The sequence below is a fragment of the Mustela nivalis genome, assembly GCF_964662115.1.
Source record: "Mustela nivalis genome assembly, chromosome: 1".
Classification (NCBI taxonomy): domain Eukaryota; kingdom Metazoa; phylum Chordata; class Mammalia; order Carnivora; family Mustelidae; genus Mustela; species Mustela nivalis.
Window position 1 is genome coordinate 48,771,819 of NC_139020.1, and position 25,586 is coordinate 48,797,404.

At 39.3% G+C, this 25,586-nt stretch overlaps 1 protein-coding gene across 4 annotated transcripts in view; it reads left to right on the forward strand.

Moving 5' to 3' along the window:
• The window catches only part of NXPE3 (neurexophilin and PC-esterase domain family member 3), a 46,369-nt gene extending 21,601 nt beyond the window's left edge, over positions 1-24,768 (forward strand). For all 4 annotated transcript variants that reach the window (XM_082696288.1, XM_082696289.1, XM_082696291.1 and 1 more), the window contains 4 exons: positions 3,501-4,255; positions 10,322-10,395; positions 20,852-21,058; positions 23,376-24,768. In XM_082696288.1, coding sequence (XP_082552414.1) covers positions 3,501-4,255; positions 10,322-10,395; positions 20,852-21,058; positions 23,376-23,926 — 1,587 coding nt within the window. In that variant the 3' untranslated portion in view covers positions 23,927-24,768. The remainder of the gene's footprint in view (positions 1-3,500; positions 4,256-10,321; positions 10,396-20,851; positions 21,059-23,375) is intronic.
• The last annotated feature ends 818 nt before the right edge of the window (positions 24,769-25,586 follow it).

Below are 25,586 nucleotides of genomic sequence, written 5' to 3' on the forward strand. Positions count from 1 at the left end.
ACTGAGGTCAAAATTCAGGCACTTGGATTACTGGGGGGGGGGGGGGGAGCCCAACAAAAACAAAAGCAACTACCAGGGCTTACACTGTAGTAGGAAGATTACAGAGATTTCCCATATACTCTTGATCTCTTTACATCTTAGCCTCTCCCATCATTATTATTCACCAGAATGGTACATTTTCTTTTTTTAACATTTTATATATCTATTTGACAGGGAGAGAAAGCAAGTGAGCACAACTAGGGGGAGCAGTGGGCACTGGTAGAGGGAGAAGCCTGCTGAGCAAGACCATGGAATCATGACCTGAGCCCAAGGCAGGTGCTTAACGACTGAGCCAGCTAGGCACCCCTGGAATGGTACATTTTTTTAACCAAGGAAAAACCTACCTTGCCCTACCATGATCATCCAAGGGCCATAGTGCACCACCCTAGGGTTCTCTGTTGGTATTGCATATTCTATAGGTTTAGACAAATGTATAATGACATCTGTCATTATAATTATATAATTATATATATAATAATTCATTATAGTAATCATACGGAGTATTTTTTCTTCTTAAAAATCCTCTCTGCTTTGTCTGGCATTTCCTTTTTCCTTTTTTTTTTTTTTTTTGGTAGGGTTTTTAAATTTCATTTTATTATATTTAAATTCAAGTAATTAGCATACCATGTATTTTTAGTTTCAGAGGTAGAGTTCAGGGATTCATCAGTTGCATGTAACACCTAGTACTCATTACATCAACTTAATGCCCATCACCCAATTACACCAAACCCCTACCCACCTCCTCTCCAGCAACTCTCAGTTTGTTTCCTTAAGAGTCTCTCATGGTTTGTCTCCCTCTCTGATTTTATCTTTATTTTCCCCTCCTTTCTCTTTGATTCTATGTTTTGTTTCTTAAATTACACATATGAGTGAAATCATATAATTGTCTTTCTCTGATTAACTTCTTTCATCTAGCATAATACCCTTTAGTTCTTCTATCCACATTGTTGCAAATTTTAAGATTTCATTTTTTATGGCTAAGTAATATTCCATTATACATGCATACCACATCTTCCTTATCTGTTCATCTGTTGATGGGATTTCTATAGACTAGCTTTTGTGGACATTGTTACTATAAATATTGGGGTGCAGATGCCTCTTTGGATCACTGTTTGTAGGCTTTGGATAAATACCTATTAGTGCAATTGCTGACTTATAAGGTGTTTCTATTTTCATCTTTTTGAGGAATATCCATATGGTTTTCCAGAGTGGCTGCACCAGCTTGCATTCCCAACAGCGTAGGAGGGTTCCCCTTTCTCCACATCCTGCCAATGTCTGGTTCATTTTAGCCATTCTGGCTGGTGTGAGGTGGTATCTTACTGTGTTTTTGATTTGTATTTCCCTGATGCCTAGTGATGTGGAGCACTTTTTCATGTGTTGGCCATTTGGATGTCTTCTTTGGAGAAGTGACTGTACATGTCTTCTGCCCATTTCTTGATTGTATTGTTTATTCTTTGGTGTTGAGTTTGGTAAGTTTTTTAAAGATTCTGGGATACTAGTCCTTTATCTGAAGATGTGCACATATCTTCTCTCATTTGGTAGGTTGTCTTATGGATTTGTCAACTATTTCCTTTGCTGTGCAGCAAAGCTTTTTATCTTGATGAAGTCCCAATAGTTCATGTTTGCTTTTGTTTTCCTCGCCTCCAGAGACATATCTAGCAAGAAGCTGTGGTGGCTGAGGTCAGAGAGGTTGCTGCTTGTGTTCTCCTCTAGGATTTTGATGGATTCCTATCTTACATTTAGATCTTTCATCCATTTTGAGGTTATTTTAGTGTATGGCATAAGAGAATGGTCCAGTTTTGTTCTTCTACATGTAGTTGTCCAATTTTCCCAACACCATCTGTTGAAGATACCATCTTTTAAAAAAATGTTTTTAAAGATTTATTTATTTGACACAGAGAGAGAGAACATGAGAGAGCACAGCAGAGGGAGCAGCAGAAGGAGAGAGAGAAGCCGACTCCCTGCTGAGCAGGGAGCCTGATGTGGGGCTTGATCCCAGGACCCTGGGACCATGACCTGAGCTAAAAGCCTACGCTTAACTGACTGAACCACCCAGGTTCCCTGAGACCATCTTTTTTCCACTGGCTATTCTTTCCTGCTGTGTTGAAATTAGTTGAGCATGGAGTTGAGAGTCCATATTTGGATTCTCTGTTCTTGGCATTTCTTTTCCATTCTTTCTCGGAATTTCCACCTCCTTGCATTGCCCATCTGTTCTTTCATGTAGTCTGCTTTTTCCCTTTGAGGTCTTAGCATATAAATCATAGTTGTTTTAAATTACTGGTCTCATTATTCCTACAACTCTGTCATAACTGAGTCTGCTTCTGATTTTTTTTAAATGATTTTATTTATTTGTTTGACAGAGATCACAAGTAGGCAGAGAGGCAGGCAGTGGGGCTGGGGGGAAGCATGCTCCCTGCTCAGCAGAAAGCCCAATTTGGGGCCCAATCCCAGGACCCTGAGATCATGACCTAAGCCGAAGGCAGAGGCTTAACCCACTGAGCCACCCAGTTGCCCCTGGTTCTGATGTTTGATTTGTGTTTTCAAGCTATGTTTTTTTTTTGTTTTTTAGTATGTCTTATAGTTTTTTGTTGAAAGCTGAATGTGATGTACTGAGTAAAAGGAACTCTGATAAATAAGCTTTTAGTTGTGAGATGGTGAGGTGTGGGAGAAGTGAAGTGTTTTATAGTCCTATGAGTAGGTCTCAGTCCTTTGGTGAGCCTTTGCTACTGGACTATGAATTTCAGAAGTTCTTCTCAGGGGCGCCTGGGTGGCTCAGCCATTAAATGTCTGCCTTCAGCTCAGGTCATGATCCCAGGGTTCTGGGATCAGGCCCTGAATTGGGGTCTCTGCTCAGTGGGAAGCCTGCTTCTCCCTCTTCCAATCCCCTTGCTTGTGTTCCCTCTCTTGCTCTCTCTGTCAAATAAATAAATAAAATCTTTAGGAAAAAAAAAAGTTCTTCTCAGTCTTCACCCTATACAACTTGAGTTGGATAGATGGTTAGAATGGGCTGGACCTGGGTATGTCCCTTACCCCAGTTTGGTTAGGTGCTGATGAAACCCAAAGAGATTAGGCTTTGATAAAATAGTTTCTCTTAAGGGCAGACCTTGTCAAGAACAGAATGTTCTTTTGTATTTCCAAATGATTCCTTTTCTTCTTCTTCTGCTGGAACCATGAGGGTTTTTTTCCCCGCTGATACTGACTGTGGGAACCTGATTGAGCTCCTGGAGGTAAAATTCATAGAAGTGTGGAGATCTTCCTGTGACTTTATTCCTCATCTTGATTTCACTGTGTTACAAAAAGGTAGCTCTGTAAAAGTAGTGAACTCTGATTTTTGAAGCAATGTCATCCCAAGTAGTTTTATTAAAGTTAAACTGAAGCAGAGGTGCATTTGGTTGATATAAGGAAATTTATTATAGCTGTCTGTGGTTTCTGTTTTTGTGTTTTTTTTTTTTTCTCTTCAGTACTTGGACCATGAGACTGTTTCAGCCACATTCATCGACAGTAGTGGACAGTTTGTTTCCTCCCAGGTGACAGGAGTTAACCGGAATCCTTACTGTGGCTATGAGCATCAGACTCTGTCTAGCCGGGAGCGCATGGAGGAGGACTCCTTGCTGGCTGCCCTACAATGGCAGGTGCCTGATGTGGGTCCGGTCCCCTTTCTGAAGAGCACTGACCCTTCTTCCAGCTACTTTGTTATCTTGAACTCTGCAGCCTTCTTCAAGGTGGGAAGCCAGCTAGAAGTGCTGGTTCACGTACAGGATTTTCAAAGAAAGCCCAAGAAATATGGTGGAGATTACCTGCAGGCCAGAATCCACTCACCTAAGTTGCAGGCAGGGGCTGTGGGCAGAGTGGTAGACTACCAGAATGGATTTTACAAAGTATTTTTCACTTTGCTGTGGCCGGGCAAGGTTAAAGTGTCCATATCTCTTGTCCACCCTACTGAAGGGATCAGAGTTCTTCAGCACCTACAGGAAGAGAAACCACACAGGGTCTATTTCAAGAGTCTCTTCCGTTCAGGAAGAATTTCTGAAACCACGGAGTGCAATGTGTGTCTTCCTGGGAATCTGCCCCTGTGTAACTTTACAGATCTCTACACTGGAGAACCCTGGTTCTGCTTCAAACCAAAGAAGCTCCCATGCAGTAGTAGAATTAACCATTTCAAAGGTGGATACCTGAAGGGCCTTCTAACTGCTACAGAGAATGCTTTCTTCCAGAGGTACGTGCTCCTTGTTCTAGGGGCTAATTTAAGGGTCCTTTCCCACTGTTTTTGTCCCAGTTAGGAGACTTTCTTGTTTTGGTTATTTCCTTCATATATTTCTCTGAACATGGCCCAGTTTGGGAAAGGTAGTGAATAAGAAAATATTTGTATTTTATGAATAGTTTTTATTTATTTATTTATTTTTTTTTTAAAGATTTTATTTATTTATTTGACAGAGAGAGATCACAAGTAGACAGAGAGGCAGGCAGAGAGAGAGGAAGGGAAGCAGGCTCCCTGCTGAGCAGAGAGCCCGATGCGGGACTCGATCCCAGGACCCTGAGATCATGACCTGAGCCGAAGGCAGCGGCTTAACCCACTGAGCCACCCAGGCGCCCTATTTATTTATTTTTAATTTATTTAGGTTCTTTTTATTTTTTAATTTGTTAATTGTGTGTGTGTGTGTGTGTGTGTGTGTTTTAAGTCACAGGTGTGCAGCTTTACTTCATTAGTTAAATCCCTTATGATAAATAACAGAATTAAGTCAGAATTAAATATATATACATGTATATTTACTTCAAAGAAAAATGGAAAAAGGAAAACCTCAAAACCAAAGTGTATTGCCCTATTAAGAATATCTAATGTACATCAAAGAATTGGAAAACAGGCATTTTTACCAAAGTACAATGTCACTAGGACATATGGATTGTAATTATAAAACCAAGTTTGGAAACACAAAGGGACCACTGGCAGGGACACAGAACAATGAGCAGGTGCTGTGGGAGTAATAGCTTCTTTTTATTTTTAAGTAATCTTTGCATCTAACGTGGGGCTTGAACCCCTGAGATCAAGTTGAATGCTCCACTGACTCAGTGACTAAGCCAGCCAGGTGCCTCCTTGTGAATAGTTTTTAAAAAGTGAAACTAAGACCTTATTCCAGTTCAAATTAAAGGCTTTTTTACCCTCCTATCTGTGTTTTACTTCAGAACTACATAGCACATCTAGAGCTGTCTAAGAAAAATAACTTATTCACAGAACAGATAAAAAAATCATCCAAGAACTAGAGGTCTTATAGTCAGGCTAGTGGTTTAGCTTCATGTCTAATAAAATAAAAAAAGAAGTTTAATTGGCATATTATCAGTTGTTAAAATCATATAAACATGTATTGATAGAAAAAAGACTATGGGGGTGCCTGGGTGGCTCAGTTGTTAAACATCTGCCTTTGGCTCAGGTCATGATCCTGGGGTCCTGGGATCGAGCCCCGCATTGGGCTCCCTGCTCCACAGGAAGCCTGCTTCTCCCTCTCCCACTCCCCCTGCTTGTGTTCCCTTTCTCACTGTGTATCTCTATCAAATAAGTAAATCTTAAAAAAAAAAAGAAAATAGACTGAATATGATAACATTGCTGGGTTGATTTAATGATAAGAATGGGAAGCTAGGAATATCATAGCCAACTTTATTTTTAAAATTAATAGTTGAAATTTTTGTTTTACTGTGTACAAATTTGTTTTTGAACAAAATTATAAAACTTTTTCAGTATAATGATCAATATATGGAATCGTGTGCAGATTAGAATGTATATGGGATCAGTTCAAATTAAGATGTTTTCTTCAACATCCCATGTAGTTCTGAAGTAAAATAGCATACCTAAGGAAAAAAAGTTGGAAAGCGTATGGCCAAAATGTCCCATTATTTGAAAGAATGTAGAAATGTCTTTTATTTTTTAATGAAATACATAATTTAAAAAAATATTCCCTGGCAGAGGGGTAGTTTTGTTGAGCACATCTAGGCAACCCTTAAAAGTTTTATGTTTTATGTCCTCTCTTTCCTCAGTGGGGGAGAAGTGCCTTCCATAAGGTATATAAGGCTACAGGAGCTTCTACAATAAAGGCCTTTGATTTTTCACTTCTGGAGTCAGCTTTTGGTCTGACCAGTTTTGTTTTTGTTTTTTTTAAAGATTTTATTTATTTATTTGAGAGAGAGATCACAAGTAGGCAGAGAGGCAGGCAGAGAGAGGGAAGCAGGCTACCCTCTGAGCAGAGCCATCATGACCTGAGTCTTGGAAGGCAGAGGTTAACCCACTGAGCCACCCAGGTACCCTGGTCTGACCAGTTTTAAATACTTTATTTGGTGGATCCATGCCATGCTGTTAGAAGGCCAGCAGAGGGAGCACTACTCAATGTATTTCCTGCTACTTCAGTGTAAAGAAAAACTGCACACAGTGACTTTAGCTTTAGTTTATCTTGGGTTTGATGTCAGAGAAGCTCTTTATCAGTGACGGTCAGGAGATTATTTCAGTTCTGTGTACTTTTTGCCAGTGTGTGAACACTGCTCAGTTACTCCCCTTTTAGAGTTGTGTTGTCAGTCCACTTAGTGGCTTAGCAAAACAGAGGAAGTATAGCATGTAATTTATTGAAATTTCATGTGGAAAAAGTAGGAAAAAGGCTAGAAAATTTGTAAAATTTAAGAATATTCCTGACACCAAATCCTACCATTAAAAACCAGAAAACACCTATGAGTCATGAAGGATGAAATAATGTATGTCCCTGTCCTTACTTGCATATCCTGGATAAGTCTAGCTGATGGCTCTTTGTAGGAGAATCACTTTGTGGTAGAATCATTAGGAAATTCTAGTTCCTCGAAGTTTTCTGGGAAAATAGTGTTGAGGTGGCATTTTTGGAAACTAAACATTTGATAGTACTGATGCTGATTTTATATTTTACATTGTTTTCTCTATTTTGTACCAGCTAAATGAGGAGAAAAAGCAAAAGATTGAAACTGATCTTTTGAGGTGTTCTTGGGTGTACTGTTTTGAGTGCATGGCCTGAATATGTTAGACTGATAACCATTTTTACCTTTTTTGCTTGGTGGCTTATAACATTGCTTAATTCAGAAAGGATTAAGAAGCTTTGGTTCTCTAAATTACAACTGGACAATTAAAGTGCTCTCATCTTTGGTTCTTCACTCCTAAGGGTAAAAAGTGTTGGTTTTAGAAAGAACAATACTTTGCTTAAATGATCTTATTAGTATAAAGGAAGGCCTTTTGAAAGAATGAGCTTCTCATGTGAAAAGCTTCCCATATATTTCCAGCATAATTTAATCTTTTTCTTTCTAAGTTTGTGTTTAAAAAAAACCTTTTGAGTCATTAGAAACACTACAGGAATAATAAGAATGACCATCCACCTGTTTGTTACTTAGATTTACAGTTGTTACTATTTTGCTACATTTGCTTTCTCTTGCTTTCTCTCTGTAGGCGGATGTCTGTGTAATTCCCCCCACCCCCATCCCCTACCTCCCACCATTTGAGAGTAAGTTACAGACATCATGGTGTTGCACCTCTCAGTATGAGTCTCCTAGCACATGCACTCTCCAGTATGTAACCAGAGCAGAGTTACCACACTTAGGGCATTTATCACTGATACAATACTGATATCTAATAAGTAGTGCTTACTCACGTTTCTCTGGTTGTTCCAGTAATGTCCTTTATGGCTGTCTTTTTTATTTTATAACAATGTATCTATTTATTTTAGAGAGAGAGAGTATGAGCATGAAGCAGATGAAGAGGGAAAGACAATCTTAAACCGAGTCCACTAAGCCAAGTTCACATTCACACAGGGCTCAAACCCACCACCCTGAGATCACAACTTGAGTGAAAACCAAAAGTTGCATGCTCAAGTGCCTGTGTCACCCAGGTGCCCCTTTTTATTTCTCAAAAGGATTTACTTATTTATTTTTGTTTAATTAATCTATGTTTTTGTTTTTTACTTTTGGTGGCACAGTGGGTTTAAGCGCGTAGGACTCTTGGTTTCTGCTCAGGTCCTTATCTCAGAGTCTTGAGACCAAGCTGGGTGTCATGTTCCATGCTCAGCGTGGTGTATGCTTAAGACTTTCTCTCCCTCTCTCTACGCACTCCCGCCCCCCACTCTCTTTCTGTCTCTCTCTCAAAGAAATAAATCTTAAAAAGAAAAAAAGAGACTTATTTTAACTACTCTAACCTGTGATCATACATAGTGTGTTTAGTTATCTCTTTAATCTCTTTTAATTTGGAAGAGGTCTCTAGCTTGTTTTTTTGCAATATTAAGAATTTGGGTTGGGCTCTGCTGTCAGCAGTCTGTTTGTCCCTCTCCTTCCCCCTCTCTGCTGCTCATACTTTCTCTCTCTGTCTCTCAAATAAATAACAAATAATATCTTTTTAAAAAGTTTAAAAAATAATTTTGATGTCATTGTTTTGTAGGTTGGCCCTTAGTTTGGATTTGCTCCTTTATTGTTTCTCCGTGACCAAATTGATATTAAACATTTTTACAAGAAAATTACAAGGGGGAAATTTTCTTCTTTTCTTTACCTCAAGGCTTTCTCATGAAAGTGGTCTATTTATGCTATTTTAGAAGTCATGTCTTCTCTTAAATGCCACTTATTTAAGCCATTTTCTAGTTAGTGCTCGATACAGTTGAGCCTGAAAACCACAGGCATGGGGGGCTCCAATCACCCGCAGACTCTGTCCGAAATCTACTCTAATTTCTGACTCCCTAAAAGCTAAATTACTGATATCTGACTGTTGACCGGAACCGTTACAGTTGATTAACACATATTTCATATGCTACATATGTTATGTACTGCATTCTTACAGTAAAGTAAGCTAGAGAAAAAATAATAAGGGACATTTACAGTACTGTACTGCATTTATTGGAAGAAATCCACTTATAAATCGACCTGCACAGTTCAAACCCATATTGTTTAAGGGCCAACTGTACTGCCCTTCTTTGTTTTTTTATTTCTCTCCCCCATTAGAATGTCAGTTCCATGAAGGAGGAGATGCTGTGTGTTTTGTGTACTGTTTTATCCCTGACATCTAGGACAGTGCCAGGCACATGGTAGAAGCTTAAGAGTTATTACTCTTTATTTTTTCTAGGTTTATTTATTTATTTGAGGGAGAGGGGAAGAGAGAGAGAAAGCACATGCAGTAGGAGGGGCAGAGAGAGAGGGAGAGAGCATCTTAAGCAGGCTTTGTGCTGAGCAGGAAGCCTGACTTGGGGCTCAGTCTCATGATCCTGAGATCATGACCTGAGCCAAAACCAAGAGTCAGATGCTTAACTGACTGAGCAACTCAGGCACCCCAAGAATTATTTATTTTATTTTATTAAAAAAATATTTTAATTCCAGGGATCCTGGGTGGCTCAGTTGATTAGGCGTCTGCTTTTGGCTTAGGTTGTGATCTCAGGGTCCTGGAATCAAGCCCTGCATCAGGCTCCCTGCTCTGCTGGGCGCCTGCCTCTCTGTCTCCTTTTGCCTGCTCTCCCTGCTTGTTCTCTCTTTCCTTCTCTGTCAAATAAATAAATTAAAAAGAAATTAGAAAGTTAGCATTTTATTTTATTTGTTTTTGGTCTAAGCATAGGAGGTAATTATTGTGACCCAGTTTCTGGCATAGTTATAGCAAGTTTTCAGTACTTTCCCCCTGGACTCGACTCTCCTCCACTTTCTCACACAGCCCTCCATCAAATATTTTCCAAGCCTGGACTCTAGTCCAGGGCCTGTGCTAAGTGCTGAAGACAAAAGGTGAGTGAGACATAGTCTGTGTCTTTGAGGAGTGTATATCTTGGAAAGAGACACTCCAGAGTCATAGTAATGATGAACAGAGTATGGCAAGCACGTATCTGGGGACAGGTGTCTTCAGTAGGGACTTGTCTCTGTTCTGGGCAAGGCCTAAGGAATCTGACATGCAACTTAATTCTACAAGGATTTGTAGCCTGAAAATTAGATAGTGACATTCTCATCAGTGTGAGCCATTTTCTGAGTCCAAGGGGAATAAGTAATTCGGACCAGAATTTGTCATTTTGGAGCTTATACTGTCACTGGTAAGCAGTGAAAAATTAAAAACCTATTTAATTTTTATTCACTTTATATATCTATATAACCTGCTTATTATAAGAGACATAGTTTATGAATTGTACTGATTAACATTTATAAGGATATTTCATCTTAGGGTTCTGTGAAATCATACCTGTTTTTTTATTTGCAAATGAAGATACACATATATTAGAAAATAAATGTTCTTGAATCTAAGCTTGTACTGTTTTTATTCCTTCTAAAGTGGTGTCAATATCAAAATGCCAATCAACTCCAGTGGACCTGATTGGGTGACTGTGATTCCCAGGAGAATAAAAGGTAAAAAGGAATGAGCATGATGATTTGTTGTTTTTCTTACTAAATGGGTGAGGCTCTCTGGTTTCACTAATGTTATAAAAACTTTTTTCTCCTTTTAATATGCCGTGGACATTAAATTAGTATGCCATGGATATACTTCTGGGCACAATTGAAAATACTGAAAGAGCTTTTTGATTAAAATAAATCAGACCTTATGTGTATGATCTTCGGCTTTGCTATTTATACTCCTGTAAAAGTCATCTTCTTCCTCCTTTCCCCTCTCTGATTGGCTCCTCAGGAGCCTTCAGTGCTACACTGTCCAATATGGTAGCTACTTTGCTATTTAAGTTATTGAAATAACTAAATACAAAAATAAAATAAAGTCTAAAATTTAGTTTTTACGTCACACATCTTCAGGAGCCATGTGTAGTTAGTGGCTGCCATGTTGAACGCATTTTATTTTATTTATTTATTTTTCTAAAGATTTTATCTATTTGTTTGACAGAGACAGTGAAGGAGGGAACAGATGCAGGGGGAACAGCAGAGGGAGAGGGAGAAGCAGGCTTCCCGTGCAGCAGGGAGCCTGATGTGAGGCTTGATCCCAGGACCCTGGGATCATGACCTGAGTGGAAGGCAGACACTTAACAACTGAGCCACCCAGGCGCCCCGTGGACAGCATTTTTGATAAAATGTACCCATTATTGCAGAATTTCTGTCAAATATCAGTGCACTAGAGATACTCAAGAATATGTATAAAACTGTCAGGAATTTTTGAAATCAGAAGCATCGGGTTAGTTAATGGCAGTTTTCTCAAAGTGTGATCTCTGTGTTAGCAACATTGACATTCATGCGGACTTGCTAGAACTGCAGATACTCAGGTCTTATCTCAGGCTACTGAATCAGAAACTCTGGGGTATAGGGCCCAGGAATCTGTGTTTTAACCTTCTAGGTGATTTTGATTCATTGGTATGGGATATTAAAAGTAAGACAATGAAATTCTGGAGTAAATGTATATATATATATATATATATTTTTTTTTTTTTTTTTTTTTTTTTGCAGAGTAGATGTAAATAGCTATGGTGACTTTTAGGAAGAAAGGATGAATATTATTAAGGAAGCTTATGCAGATGGTAGGCTTAGTCCTTTTAGCTGCTGAAAGCATGTATGTATAGTCCCCCATACACAGATTTTGCAAACACTGATGCCGCAGGGCCAGGGTATATAATACATGTGAATCTAGTCATATATGAAACATCATCAGTGGAAATACTTTTATTTGCCTGGGCCTCCCCCTCCGTATTATCCCCCACAGTCCTGCACCCCTCACACTTGTGTCCGACACCTCAGGAGGCCCCGCCCCACTACCACATCTACCCTTCTCTGCAACAGTCTCAACCTTCTGCCTAGCCTGCCTTGTCTCTGGGTGTCTAATGGGATAGTCAATGACTGGAGCTTTGGATGGTTTATCTGCATCTGACAGGTCTTGGTGTTCAGCCAAGAAGTGGTTGTAGGTTTGTGATGTACTGTTCTGTTTAGAGAGAAGACAGATTTAGTAACCAGTGAGACTTTTGATGGATTTTTATTTTTATTTATTTATTTTTGAGACTTTATTTATTTACTACAGAGGGAGAATGAGTGTGGGAAAGGGCAGAGGGAGAGAGACAAGTAAACTCCTTTTTGAGCAGGGAGCCCTTTGCTGGGCTGGGTCCCATGCCCCTGAGATCATGACCTGAGCTGAAGTCAATCACTTGATGGATTTTTTTTTTTCCCCCCTGAAGGGAAATCTTTTTTTTTTTTTTTTTTTAAAGATTTTATTTATTTGTCAGAGAGAGGGAGAGAGCACAAGCAGGGAGAGCAACATACAAAGGGAGAAGCAGGCTCCCCGCTGAACAGGGAGCCCAGAGTGGGACTCGATCCCAGGACACTGCTATCATGACTGGAGCTGAAGGCAGATGTTAAACTGATTGAGCTATATAGGCATCCCATCCCCATGATGGATTTTTAGAGTAGGAAAGGAACCATAAATCAATAGGAGCATAATAGCCTGGCTTTGAGAAGACCATCTCAGAGCTAGAACATAATTGGAGAGAAAAGAGAAGGGCAATTGCTTTATATAATTAGACCCAGTTTAGGAGAACTTCACTGCAGTTCACACTTGTTACCAGCAGGGTGCACTCATGGGCTAGCATCCTTCTCTTCCTCCCTCTTTTTTTTTTTTTTTTTTAAAGATTTTATTTATTTATTTGACAGAGAACACAAGTAGGCAGAGAGGCAGCAGAGAGAGAGAGAGAGAGAAGCAGGCTCTGCACTGAGCAGAGAGCTCGATGCGGGGCTCAATCCCAGGATCCTGGGATCATGACCTGGGCCGAAGGCGGAGGCTTTAACGCGCTGAGCCACCCAGGCACCCCTCTTCCTCTCTCTTTATCTTCCTCCCTTCTTCCTTCCTTCCTCTTTTTTTTTTTAAACACTGTTTTTTTGGTTTTTAGATCATTTTAAACTTACATATGAGTTACAGAAATAGTACAAAGTTCCTGTACAGCCTACACCCAGCTTCCCCTTATGCTAACATCTTATATAACCACATAATACTTTCAAAACTAAGATTTTAACATAAGTATAATATTATTAACTACACTGTAGGGTTTGTTTAGATTTCATTATTTCCACTCATGTCCTTTTTCTGTTCCAGAATCCAGTGCAGGATCCCACATTGCATTTAGTCACTGTGTTTCCTTAGTCTTCCCTCTATGACATTATCTTAGGTGACTCTTAACTTTGAAGAACATTGGTCAGATATTCTTTAGAATGTTTCTAGCTTTGGATTTGTCTAATGTTTTCTAATGATTGGAGTGCGACCATGCATTTTTGGAAGAACAGAACAGAAATGCTGTGTCCTTTTAGGAGAGGACATGATGTTGATAGGTATTGTTAACGATGTTACCTTTGATCATTAGGTTCACATGGTGTCTGTCAGGGTTCTCTCTTCTTTATATTTATTCTGTATTCTGGAGAGATGCTTTGAGATGGTGGAAGGCTGAATAATGGCCCCAAAGATATCCAGATCTTAGTCTTTCAAATTTGTGAATGTTGCTGTCTATGGATGGTAAAGGAAACTTTGCATGTGTGATTAAGTTAAGGGTCTAGAAATGGGGAGAGATTATCTGGATAATCTGAGTGTCCCCTAAGTGCAACCACAAGTATCCTTTTAAGAGGGAGGCAGAGGGAGATTTCATACAGAAGCAGAAGGCTGTGTGACAACGGAAGCAGGGAGAGACTTGAAGATGCCGAGCTGCTGGCTTAACATGTGGAGAAAGGCGCCATGAGTCAGAGAACACAGCCCTAGAAGAGGCAATGAGACAGATTGCTCCCTGGCTCCTCCTGAGAGAGCATGGCCTTACTGAGACCTTGGTTTTGGCCCAGTTATATGGAATTTGGACTTCTGGCTTCCAAAATGGAAAGAGAATCAATTTGTGTTGTTTTAAGCCACTAAATATGTGGTAACTTGCTATAGTAGCCACAGGAAACTACTCTCCAGATGTCTCTATATTAAAACAGGATGTAAATGTCCTGTTTCTGCTTACACTTTCACCCACTAATTTTTACATTCATTAGTAGATCTTGCCAGTAGCAATTATTTCTGTAGTATGTAATCCTCATTTTTTAATCTCTCATTCCTAAGACAGTTATTAATTGGAATTTTTCCGTAAGAAAGAGTTTCCCCCTTTTTCTTGTTTGTTTAATTATGGCATTACAGGCTTATGACTCATGATTATTTATTTCATTCTTTTTTTTTTAGAGATTTTATTTATTTATTTGACAGATAGAAATCGCAAGTAGGCAGAGCAGCAGGCAGAGAGAGAGAAGAGGAAACAGGCTCCCTGATGAGTGGAGAGCCCGATGCGGGGCTCGATCCCAGGACCCTGGGATCATGACCTGAGCTGAAGGCAGAGGCTTTAGCCCACTGAGCCACCCAGGCGCCCCTATTTATTTCATTCTTTAGGTTATTACTTAATTCAATTGCTATTTGTTTTGTTGCTCTAATTGCTCCAGTTTTGGCAATTGGGAACTTCTTCCATTAGGCTCCTGTGCCCCTTTGACATGCTGTCATTCCCTGCTCCCACCCCCCCCCCACCCCCGGTGTAAGCACTTCCTTATTTTCTGGCCCCACAATATATTTCAGACCCATCTTGTGTTTTCTTTGCCCTGGTCTTGGAAAGGTTTGTAGTCTTTCTACTTTTATTATTTTACTTATGAATCCTGTTTTTCGAAGGCTTTTATTCCTTACCAGCTCTTTAAATGTATTAGTTAACTTATTTTCCTACAAGTTAAAATTATTCTAAGAAGCAAATTTAATCTGCTGAATTGTTCAAGATTACCTGTCTACCCCCAAGCATAGGTATAATTCTAGTCAAATTAAGGAACCATAGGGACAAGATCTGGTTTCTGACAGGCTTTCCCAGTGTCAGAATTGCTGTTGACTTTTCATTAACACCTGTCCTATGGTCCCTAGACCATCAGAGCCTAATAAAAGCCTTCATGGCTTCTAACCTCACGAACTAAACTAGAGCTCATTTTTGGGGGAGCTTACTGGGAGTTTGGGATAAAACTAGATCAAATAGCAATAGAATAAACACTCACATCTTTGTAGCCCTTTGCTATTTTATCTTTTGAGGGGTATCTTACAGACAATAGAATGCATGGATTGTAAATATATAGTACAATGGAAATTTGCATTTATATATGTCTTTGTAACTGTGGTAGTTCACTTCTAAGATGACTCCCAGGGACCCATGTTCGTATATAATTCTTTTTCTCTCGATTGTGGAAAGGACCTGCAGATATGATGGGATATCACTCCCATGATTTGATTATGTAACAAAGTTGACTTTAAAAAAATATGCTACCCTAGGTAAACCTGACCTAATTGGATAAGCCCTGAACAGGAACCAGGTTCTTCTTGAAGAGAGTTGAAATGTGAGAAGGCTTCCATGTAAGGGAGATACTTTGTTACTGGGTCTAAATGTGGCCACAAAGGTAGGCAGGTTCTAGGAACTGAAGGGCATTCCCTGATTGATGATCACCAAGGAAATAAGAAACTCAGTCTTATAACCACAAGGAACTGAATCTGGCCAACAATTATTTTTTTATTTTTTATTTTTTTAATTAACACATAATGTATTATTTATTTCAGGGGTACAGGTCTGTGAATCATCAGTCTTACACAATTAAGAGCACTCACTGTAGCACATACCCTTCCCTCCCTTCTACCCCAGCAACCCTCAGTTTGTTTCCTGAGATTAAGGGTCTCTTACAGTTTGTTTCCCTCCCCAGTCCTATCTTGTTTCTTTTTCCTTCCTTACCCCCCACAACCCCTTCACCCTGTGTCTTACAATCCTCATATCAGAAAGCTTGTATGATAATTGTATTTCTCTGATTGACTTAATTCACTTAATGTAATACTCTCTAGTTCCATCCACGTCATTGCAAATAGCAAGCTTTTGTTTTATTTGATGGCCGAATATATTCCATTATATGTGTGTGTGTGTGTGTGTGTGTGTGTGTACACATACTGCATCTTCTGTATCTGTTCATCTGTTGATGGACATCTAGGTTCTTTCCATAGTTTTGGCCAAAAATTTGAATGAGCCTGGAAGCAGATTTCTCTCATCTTCGGAAAGGAGCACAGCCCTGCTGACAGCTTGATTTTACCCTGTGAGACTCTGAGAATCCTGCTGTGCCTTGCCTTGGACTCTTGACAGAACTCTTGATAATAAATGTCCCTTGTTTTTGAGCTGCTTAAGTTTGTGGTGGTTTGTTACACAGCAATAGAAAATGAATTAAGTGTAACTACCACCCACATGAAGATACAGAATGTTTAGTACATATAGAATATTTCCAACATTCCAGTGTTCTCTGTATTTAGAAATGATTGAGACTACTAATACTACTATAGTATTAGACTTTAATGACAGCCCTTCAAAACAACTAGTAATTTAACCATTTTGTAGATAATGAGACCAAGTTCCAGAGACTCATTCAGTTTGACACCTACAGGGGATTAAGAAGATGAGAGTTTAAGTGATTTCTGGGGTCTCACATTGGGGAGGTGGAGCCAAACATAAACCAGAGCCTCTGACTCAGGTCTGGCCCCTTTTCTGTGTCTCTTAACCCTGCTTGGGAGGTATGGTGGAGGACATCTTGCTGTTTGGGTTTGTCTGCAGTAGTGGAATCCATCAATTTTCTAAAATCTATGCATCCAAATGATGGAGTGAATGATGAAACACTGTTGGATGTTGGTGAAAACCAGACTGGTGCTGTAATGGATGACACGTCACTCTGTTGTTGATGTGGTAGCGTAGCAAATTGGACAAAACTATTTTGAAGACAAGCGCTTTCAGTTGTTGGAAAAAATACTTCCTACAGAATACATTTTATTTGGCTAATTTAGAAAATCAAAGGGCTCATATCCTCCATATAAAATCTAACTGATACCATTTGCGGGTAGGAAGCCCACTCCCACAACTGTATCTGTAGTATAATGTATGCCTTTGTAAACAGTATAGCCTGACCACTAGCTGTCCCTACAACTCTTTGAGAAACTTTGGCAAGTCATTCTGTGACATACTTTCTTCACCTTTAAAAGATATTTAGACTAAAAAAAAAAAAAAAAAGATATTTAGAATAGCTATTATTTGAAGTCCTTTTCAACATTCTTTAAGTATGTAGGTATTTCTACCTATACCTATTTATAGCTTTCCTCTGTAAAATGCTTAGCTTTTGGAGGACTAAAGTATAAAGAAAAAAAATTAAATTCCCAGGATTTCCTAGGGGGACTCAAGGGTAAAGTCACACTCAAGCTCCAGTAATGACTGTGTAGCCAGGACCTTCTCACAGTCCCAGCACTTGACAGGGTATCCCTAAACAGCTCCACACATGCCGTCCTCATTTCTTGTCTCCTTGAGATGACACCCTAGTGTTCCTGTGCCCATTGTGTTCCCTAATGCAAGGAATTGTTTGATTCTTTTTCTTCTCTGTCTTGTCTTGTTTTTCCTTTCATGAACTGTACATTCTCCTTTGGCCTACTTTTTCCTTTTCTTTGTTCTGTAGGTAATACCATGCCGAAAAATTAAGGGACTTGTGCATAACATGTACTTACACACACCTCCCACCCTTAATTCACACTGTATCTCTCACCCAGCTCTTTCTAGATAGTTTAGGGAATTTTTTTTCCCTCTGCATTTTCTCTCTCATTTTGTCTCATTTGTGGTCCTCGTTTTAAAAGGCTAATGAATGACATGGGATGACACCCTTTGGAGGAAAATATAAGCTACAGGTTTTTTTTTTTTTTTTTAAAGATTTTATTCATTAATTTGACAGACAGATCACCAGCAGGCAGAGAGAGGGGAGGAAGCAGGCTCCTCACCAAGCAGCGAGCCCAATGCGGGGCTCGATCCCATGACCCTGGGATCATGACCTGAGCCAAAGGCAGAGGCTTTAACCCACTGAGCCACCCAGGCACCCCCAAGCTTTGATTTTTAAAAAGAAGCCAATACTGTTTAGAGAAGCAGGGACCTTACCTGCAAGTAATCGAAACTATTCCTTCTGATTTTGCATAAAGATCTTCTCTGTCTTTATAATGACCTCCAGGAAAACTTCTTCCATCATTGTCAGTATTTAAGATAACTGTAAAATTAAGTAATAAGTAATTTTTGTTTTAAAATTACTTTAAAAAATATTTTATTTATTTATTTGTCAGAGATTGAGAGAGAGCACACAAGCAGGGGGAGCAGCAGGCATAGGGAGAAGCAGACTCCCTGCTGAGCAAGGAGCCTGATGTGGGACTCCATCCCAGGACCCTGGGACCATGACCTGAGCCGAAGGCAGATGCTTAACCAACTGAGCCACCCAGGCATCCCCAAATTACTTTTATTCCACATGCATAGTACATTAGGGTTATATATTCAATTTTAGAGACTTTCATATTTTATGTGAAAATTCTGAGATCCAAGAAATGCTGACTTTGAAACAACTTAAGACTCCTTAAAGTCTTATTAAAATAGGAAAGGTGTTGGGATGCCTGGGTGGCTCAGTGGATTAAGCATCTGCCTTCAGCTCATGTTATGATCTCAGGGTCCTGGAATCGAGCCTCACATCAGGCTCCCTGCTCAGCAGAGTATGCTTTTCCCTTTCTTTCTCCTTCTGCTTCTCTCCTCTGCTCCTGCTCTTTCTCAAATGAATAAATAAAATCTTAAAAAAAAAAAAAAAAGGAAATGTGTTTGTTTCAGCTGACCATAAGAGGGCAATGCAGGTTCATGTATTTTACTTTAAAAATCTGCTCTGTTATCTAGTGCTGCATGTGTAAAGAATCAATGGCAGGTTCAGTAATTGATTTGCTTTGCTTGACTTAACTCTGGTAATAAATATTTGAATGGAAATGGTAATTGTTTCCTGTGTGATATATGCTTTTCTTTATAACATGTATTTGACATAGAATAGCCAAGTCTCCTAAATTAACCATGGTAAAAATGGTAACTTCAAAATCACTCTTAATTCCCAGTCTAGTAAATGTTTTCTTTGGGGCCCAGGTGTCTTCTCTAGAGCTCTCTGCCTTTGTAAGCTTGACGTGCTGATGTAATGAGGGAGCTTTAGGCAGGGTGTGGTAACATAGGAAAGCCACACTTGGTGACATGGGGAGAAATTGTTTTTGAATAAGCCAGATAAATATTTACCTGCCCTAGTTTTCCTTTGACAATCACATTCTCCAAGTAAAGTTTTTATTTTCCTCCCTCCCTCTCTCTCTCTTTCTTTCTTTCTTGTAAAGTTTAAAAAAAAAATGCTGTTTACCTTTCTGCTTAGGCCCTGAACCTTCAAAGAATTAGCAGCTGCCTAAGTTAAAAGATGAAATTTGCAGTATCAAATAGGGCATCTTCTTTGAAGAGAATAAAACCAAAATGATTTTGTGTAATATGAATAATATCAATATGATAAACTGAAAATAGTCACAAATACGGGACTCATAGTTAAATTGCTGAGTTGTATAAACATTTGGATTTCAAATTGTGGTTTAACAGGTGAGACTGCAGAATTACTGGATTATGATAAGGTTGGAGACTTGGGGTGTGTAAGGAAGTGATGTCAAGTAATTGGTGGTTTTTGAAGACTGTAGATTCGAATAAGTGTTGGAAATGAATACGTGTACAGCTTCAGAAAGAAAGCCAAACAGAAAATGACTGCCATCTACAACCATATTCTTTTGAGGGGAGATGTTGCACGGTGGTTAGAACATGGGCTCTGGGGCTCACCAGCCTGGATCAGGTCTTGGCTTTGCCACTTAGGAGCTTTGGGTCTAGGTCAAGCCACTTAGCTGTTTTGAAAGGTAGGGGTAACAATAGCACCTACCTCTTAAAGGTTTATCATGAGCATCGAATGAGATAATATGTTTAATTGCAGAGTAAACTCGAAAGAAATATTCGCCATCCCAGTCTGTCTATTTTGAAGCATGTAAAGTGTGTTGTTTCTGCAAAAGCATTTTCCGAGGGAGGTGTTAGGGCAGAAGGATTTGACTCTCCCTCTGAAACGTGTGCTGGCACTTGTGTCATCATGTGTAGTGAGTACACTTGTGTCATCATGTGTAGTGAGTATAAAATGGCTGCTCCATTTTATCTTATTTTACAAAGATTTTATTATTTGTCAGAGACGGGGGAGAGAGAGAGCGCACGCGCGCACAAGCAGGGGGAGCAGCAGGCAGAGGGAGAAGCAGGCTTCCCACGGAGCAGGGAGTCTGATGTGGGACTTGATCCCAGGACCCCAGATCATGACCTGAGCTAAAGGCAGACAATAAAGCGACTGAGCCACCCAGGCACCCCTGCTGCTGCATGTTAAATACTGTTCATTGTGCAAAAAGACCTTCTGAGCCTTCTGTGTTCTGGGGAATAATTCCGTAGAGTGTGTACATTTGGTTTGTTCTCTGTATTGAGTGGTGGTTTTCTGAATTCATATTTGATTATAGGACCCATAGGTTAAAACTTCCCTTTTAATAGGCTGAGCAAGAGACTGATCTAGCTATACAAATATAAAATATAAATTTAAGATGTGACTTACCTCATAGGCTTTTGTATGAGAAACTTAGTCTGGGATAATACTGGACAGTATTTATATCTACACATATCTGCTTTTATTTTTGGCTTTGATAGAAACATGCATAATTAGAGAGGAATGCTCAAGGTCCCCTTTTCCCCTTCTGTCCACCAAAACCCTCACACACAGTTCAGATCTTCCTATTTTTGTGCGAAGGAGAACCTTTTGTAGCAAGGGGAAAGTCTGGGATTTCTCTGAATTGTGATGACAGTAAATCTTACCCATATACAAGCAGGCTAACAAATATAGGGGCATAATTTTGTTTCTTGGGGCATTTTCCATGTAGAGTTTGTTGGAGGAGACTTTCAGAATATCTTATTTTTTTCCTTTTTCTTTTCAGAAACTAACAATCTAGAAATATCACAAGGCTCAGGAACTTTTCCTTCTGGATATTATTACAAAGACCAGTGGAGGCCCAGAAAGTTTAAGATGCGCCAGTTTAATGACCCTGACAACATCACAGAATGCTTACAAAGAAAAGTGGTGTACTTATTTGGAGATTCAACAATCAGGCAATGGTTTGAATACCTTACTACGTTTGTTCCAGGTTGGTACTTAACATTTTATTTTACAGCTCTTTTCCACTTACACAGAATCAGCTTGCTTCACTCTAGTGCCTGAGGAAGGGCACCAGCCAAGGAAGTAGTTATTTCTCTGTAGGACTAAAGAGGTATCCTAACCCTGAAGAGCTGTGTGATGGTTTCTGATCCATGGTGGAGTTGACGCATTGATGGAAGCACTGGGTCCTTGGTGAAGTTTCAGACCACTGATATGCTGTGTGATCTTGGACATGTTATTGACTTAATGAAGGACTTCTCCATCCTTCATTTCTTCACACACGCAATGAGGCAGTGGGACGGTGTTACCTTACAGCAGACCTTTACTTTTGCTGTTCTGGGCTTTACAACAGAAGTGGACATTTCCAATCATTTCTCTCCTAGCTGTTTGGTCAGACTCCAAGTTTGTAATGGATTTCACCGGAAGGAAGCAGACAAACTTACTGTGGTCCATTTTAATGCATCCATTCAGCAAAACCTTCCCAGTGTCATCCGTTGGGCATACCATTGGTATGATTCTGAGATGAGCGGGCTCCTACTGAGGGAGTCTTGATCAGTCCCAGCATTCTTAGCGTCCCGATTTCACTGCTGGGCTCTGGGGGTGCTATCCAGACTCAGAATAAAGCCCCACTCACTGGAGAGCCATCCTTTATTCAAGGGCCTTTTCCTCCTCGTGGAAGGTGTGTGGATGGGGCTAGGAGGGATGAGTCCCGGGTAACAGCACTAAAGCCCCTGCTTACAATTTAGAGAGCTGACAAGTAATTCTGTGGTAACTATTTTTGAGGGCTGTGTATGGCAGGGCTTTCCACCAAGCACAGTCCCCTAGTTTTGTTGTGAGTTGTTGTTGGCATTTTTTTCATCTTTTTTTTTTTTTTTAACATCAACATAGTTTCAGACTTAATTTTTAGAAGGAAAGGAAGAAGTAGATATGATCCCCAAAGTAGAAAGTTAATTCCAGTTTTCGTTTTGCTTGTTTTTTTGAAATAAGCATAGCCGAATTTAGTCAATAAAACATGAATTAAAAATGAGAAAAAGAGATATAATTTGTATGGCATAATGCTAAATATGTTTTGATGCTGGCTAGGCAGATTCCTCCAAGAATCTGTAGTTGTTTGTTTCTTAAGTTCTAATGACGTAGCTCATTATTTTCTTTCATCAGAGTGATCACATTGAGTGTCTTGTTTTCCACTATATCCTTTGCAGACAGATTTTCACCTGATAAAGCCTCGTGTCAGTGCTTGATCTTAATCAAAAGAAAAATTGGTAGCTTGAGTTCATTCAACTTAAGTGGGGCCAAATGCTAAGTAGTAATGAATCAGATAGGAAAATCTAAAAGAGGAGCCTGAGACTGCAGGAGAGAAAAGTGACACCTTTAACCTGTAAGAATGTACGCCAATTATAGTGTGATGTTACTTCTTCAGAATTGACAGTGTACCTCTTGAGATCAAGGACTGTTGACTTACCCATCTGATCCTTGCTGGTTCATGGCACTGAGTAGGTGCTCAGAAGTGCTGATTGACTTGGGTTGCCAGAAGTTACTTAGTCTGTTCTCTTAAAGGCACTTGTAGGAGCATTTAAGTATATGAGACAGGTCCTCTTCCCTTATGGGACTTATGTTAAGTGATGAATTGTATAGACAGAGTTTTTTAGGGTTAACCAAAGAGAAATAATCACTGATTCCTGGGACCTTCAGAAGATCTCAGAGGAGATAAACTCTGAAACACCACTTAGACAATTGGGAGGAAGAAGGGAATTCTAACTTGTACAGCTGTCTTTGTTATTCTTGTGACAGAGATAGACATTCTCTAAGGTATTATTATGATTTTCCATCCATAGGGTGAAATAGAAAGTCAAAAGAAACAGGGTTGCTCCTTTCTTTCATGTATTGCAAAAAGAGGTATTTGGTTACTATTATATGTTCTTAAAAAAGCAGAAGTTAGAGCCCTTGTCCGAGAAGAAACAGTATTTGTCCATTAGAAGAATAATGTGTAAATGCCAAGTTGATTTTTAAGATATTCAACAGTAGGTGCAAACAGGAAGATACCTTGGCCTAATGGTTAGAGGTAAAGAGGTTATTTTGCTTCTGAGGTGTACAGACAGGTATCACTGATAGTTTAAATAATAAATATGTTAGACTAAAGGTCTATTGAGGCCAGTGAAATAATTATTCCCCTTACACTTGTACCTTTTCGTTATGCTTTCTTTTAAGAAAAAGTTCTTTTAAGCTGCAAAGTATAGAATGAACATAATATATGTGCTTGGTTTTATGAATTTGAGTTTTATGAATTTGAGTTTTCTTTGTTTCAGATTTAGTGGAGTTTAACTTGGGTAGTCCCAAGAATGTGGGTCCTTTCCTCGCGGTGGACCAGAAGCACAACATCCTGCTCAAATATCGCTGCCATGGTCCACCCATCCGTTTTACAACTGTCTTTAGCAATGAGCTCCATTATGTGGCCAATGAGCTGAATGGCATCGTGGGAGGGAAGAACACCGTGGTTGCCATAGCTATATGGTCTCATTTCAGCACCTTCCCCTTGGAAGTGTACATCCGGCGGCTCAGGAATATCCGTCGAGCTGTGGTCCAGCTCCTGGATCGAAGCCCTAAGACCGTTGTAGTCATTCGAACAGCCAATGCCCAAGAGCTGGGGCCCGAGGTGAGCCTTTTCAACAGTGACTGGTACAATTTTCAGCTGGACACCATCCTCCGGAAGATGTTCTCAGGGGTTGGAGTGTATCTCGTTGATGCCTGGGAGATGACCTTGGCTCATTATTTACCCCACAAGCTACATCCAGATGAAGTTATTGTGAAGAACCAACTGGACATGTTCTTGTCCTTTGTGTGCCCCGTGGAGACCTAGCCCGCCCTGGAGGGGACTGGAGGAATCACATTACCTGTGTTATAGGAAGTTTATGGCTAACTCCATGGAGAGATAGCTGCTAGTGACATGTACAAAATTTCAAAAGGAACTGGACTTTATATGAGACTTCTAAGGAGCTTAGAAAATGCAAGTTGCATTTATATCTACCTACAGGATTTTTTTCCAATCTTTACATAGCCATTGGAGAATCATTATTAACAACATCTACGCACTGTATTCCTCTTGTAACCAAAGATGCTAATGAGTGTATTTGAATTAGCCTCTCTTGAGAGGAGAGAGTACTGTGCTAAAAACTGTGAGACATATTCTGACCTAAATGGTTGGTAGTGAAGTTTTTGTAGCTTATCTGGTAAAGGAGAATGAGCTTATCTGTATGAACAGCACAGTTGATCCATCTTTGGTGGGATGAACTAATGAGGCTTCTGGTCAGTGCCTCCTGTAACACACTGAAGACTGCTGTGTCTTGGGAGTTTCTCTTGATGATCCACCTTTTCTGAGTTGCTTTTCAGGCTGTAATCCTTGCTCAGATGTTTCTAGTGAGAATATTTATAATATTCTGCATTTATCTAGAAAAGAAGCAAAAGGAAAGTATGAAAACAGTACAAAAAATCTGTGTGTCCAATTGATACTTACACTGGGGGGTTGTTACTTATTTCAGCTGAATTTTACATGATGAATACTTTAAAATAATCACTTTTGGAACTGGAAGGGGCAATCTATAAATGGAAATTTATTTTTGTGTTTTGAAGTTTGAGGGTTTTAAGAACTGCATTTTATGTAAAGATTGTTTATTATAAAGTTGTAGAAGTTACTTGCATCAATTTCAAGTGTTTCTTTTTTGGTTGTTATTCTGAATTGCATACCAACATTAGAAATTAAAATCTAATTAGAATCTAAAGTTCAATATTGAGATCTAGAACAGGTTTTATTGATTTGAATGTAAGGTACACACATTTTCTCATGCTTAGAAGTAAAAAGCTGCTATTCCTACTGCTATCTTAAAATAATTGAGTTATTGACTTTACTTGACTGTCTTTACCTTATTAATTTAGATGAGTTTAGGTTAACTTGGGGCCTTTTAGTAAGTATAAGTACTCTTTTCCGAGCCACAATAGGTTACAATCTAGTTTTTAGTTATCCATAAAGGGACAGATGAAGAGACTGGGGAAGCTTTAGAGATGAAGACAGTTGCTTAAAGCATGAAAAAGAATACACTCTTAGGAGAGTGGGCCAAAGAATTTGGAGTTTTAACTTAGAACAGAGAGTGTAAGATCTTCCTTCTTAGCCTTGAGGACCACCTTCAGTTTATAAAATATATATATGGGGCAAGGAGATTTTAAATTATTTTCTGAGTCTAAAGAGGACCAACAAGTAGTTAAAAATATTAAGAAAGCTTAATTTTAATGGTCTTGAAGCTTTAGAGTGTCTGAGAATCACCTGGAATATTTGATAAAAATACAGACTTAGGGCTCATGCTTCTGGCAATTGTGGAATCAACCTTTGTTTCAGTTGTCCAGTGATTGATGCAATAGTAGTATTCTACACTTTGATAAATACCAACTAAGGGAAGAAGGAAGATAGAACTAAGGAAATAATATAGCTTGTCTATTATTTCAAGAGCTTATTCCTTAACATTTAA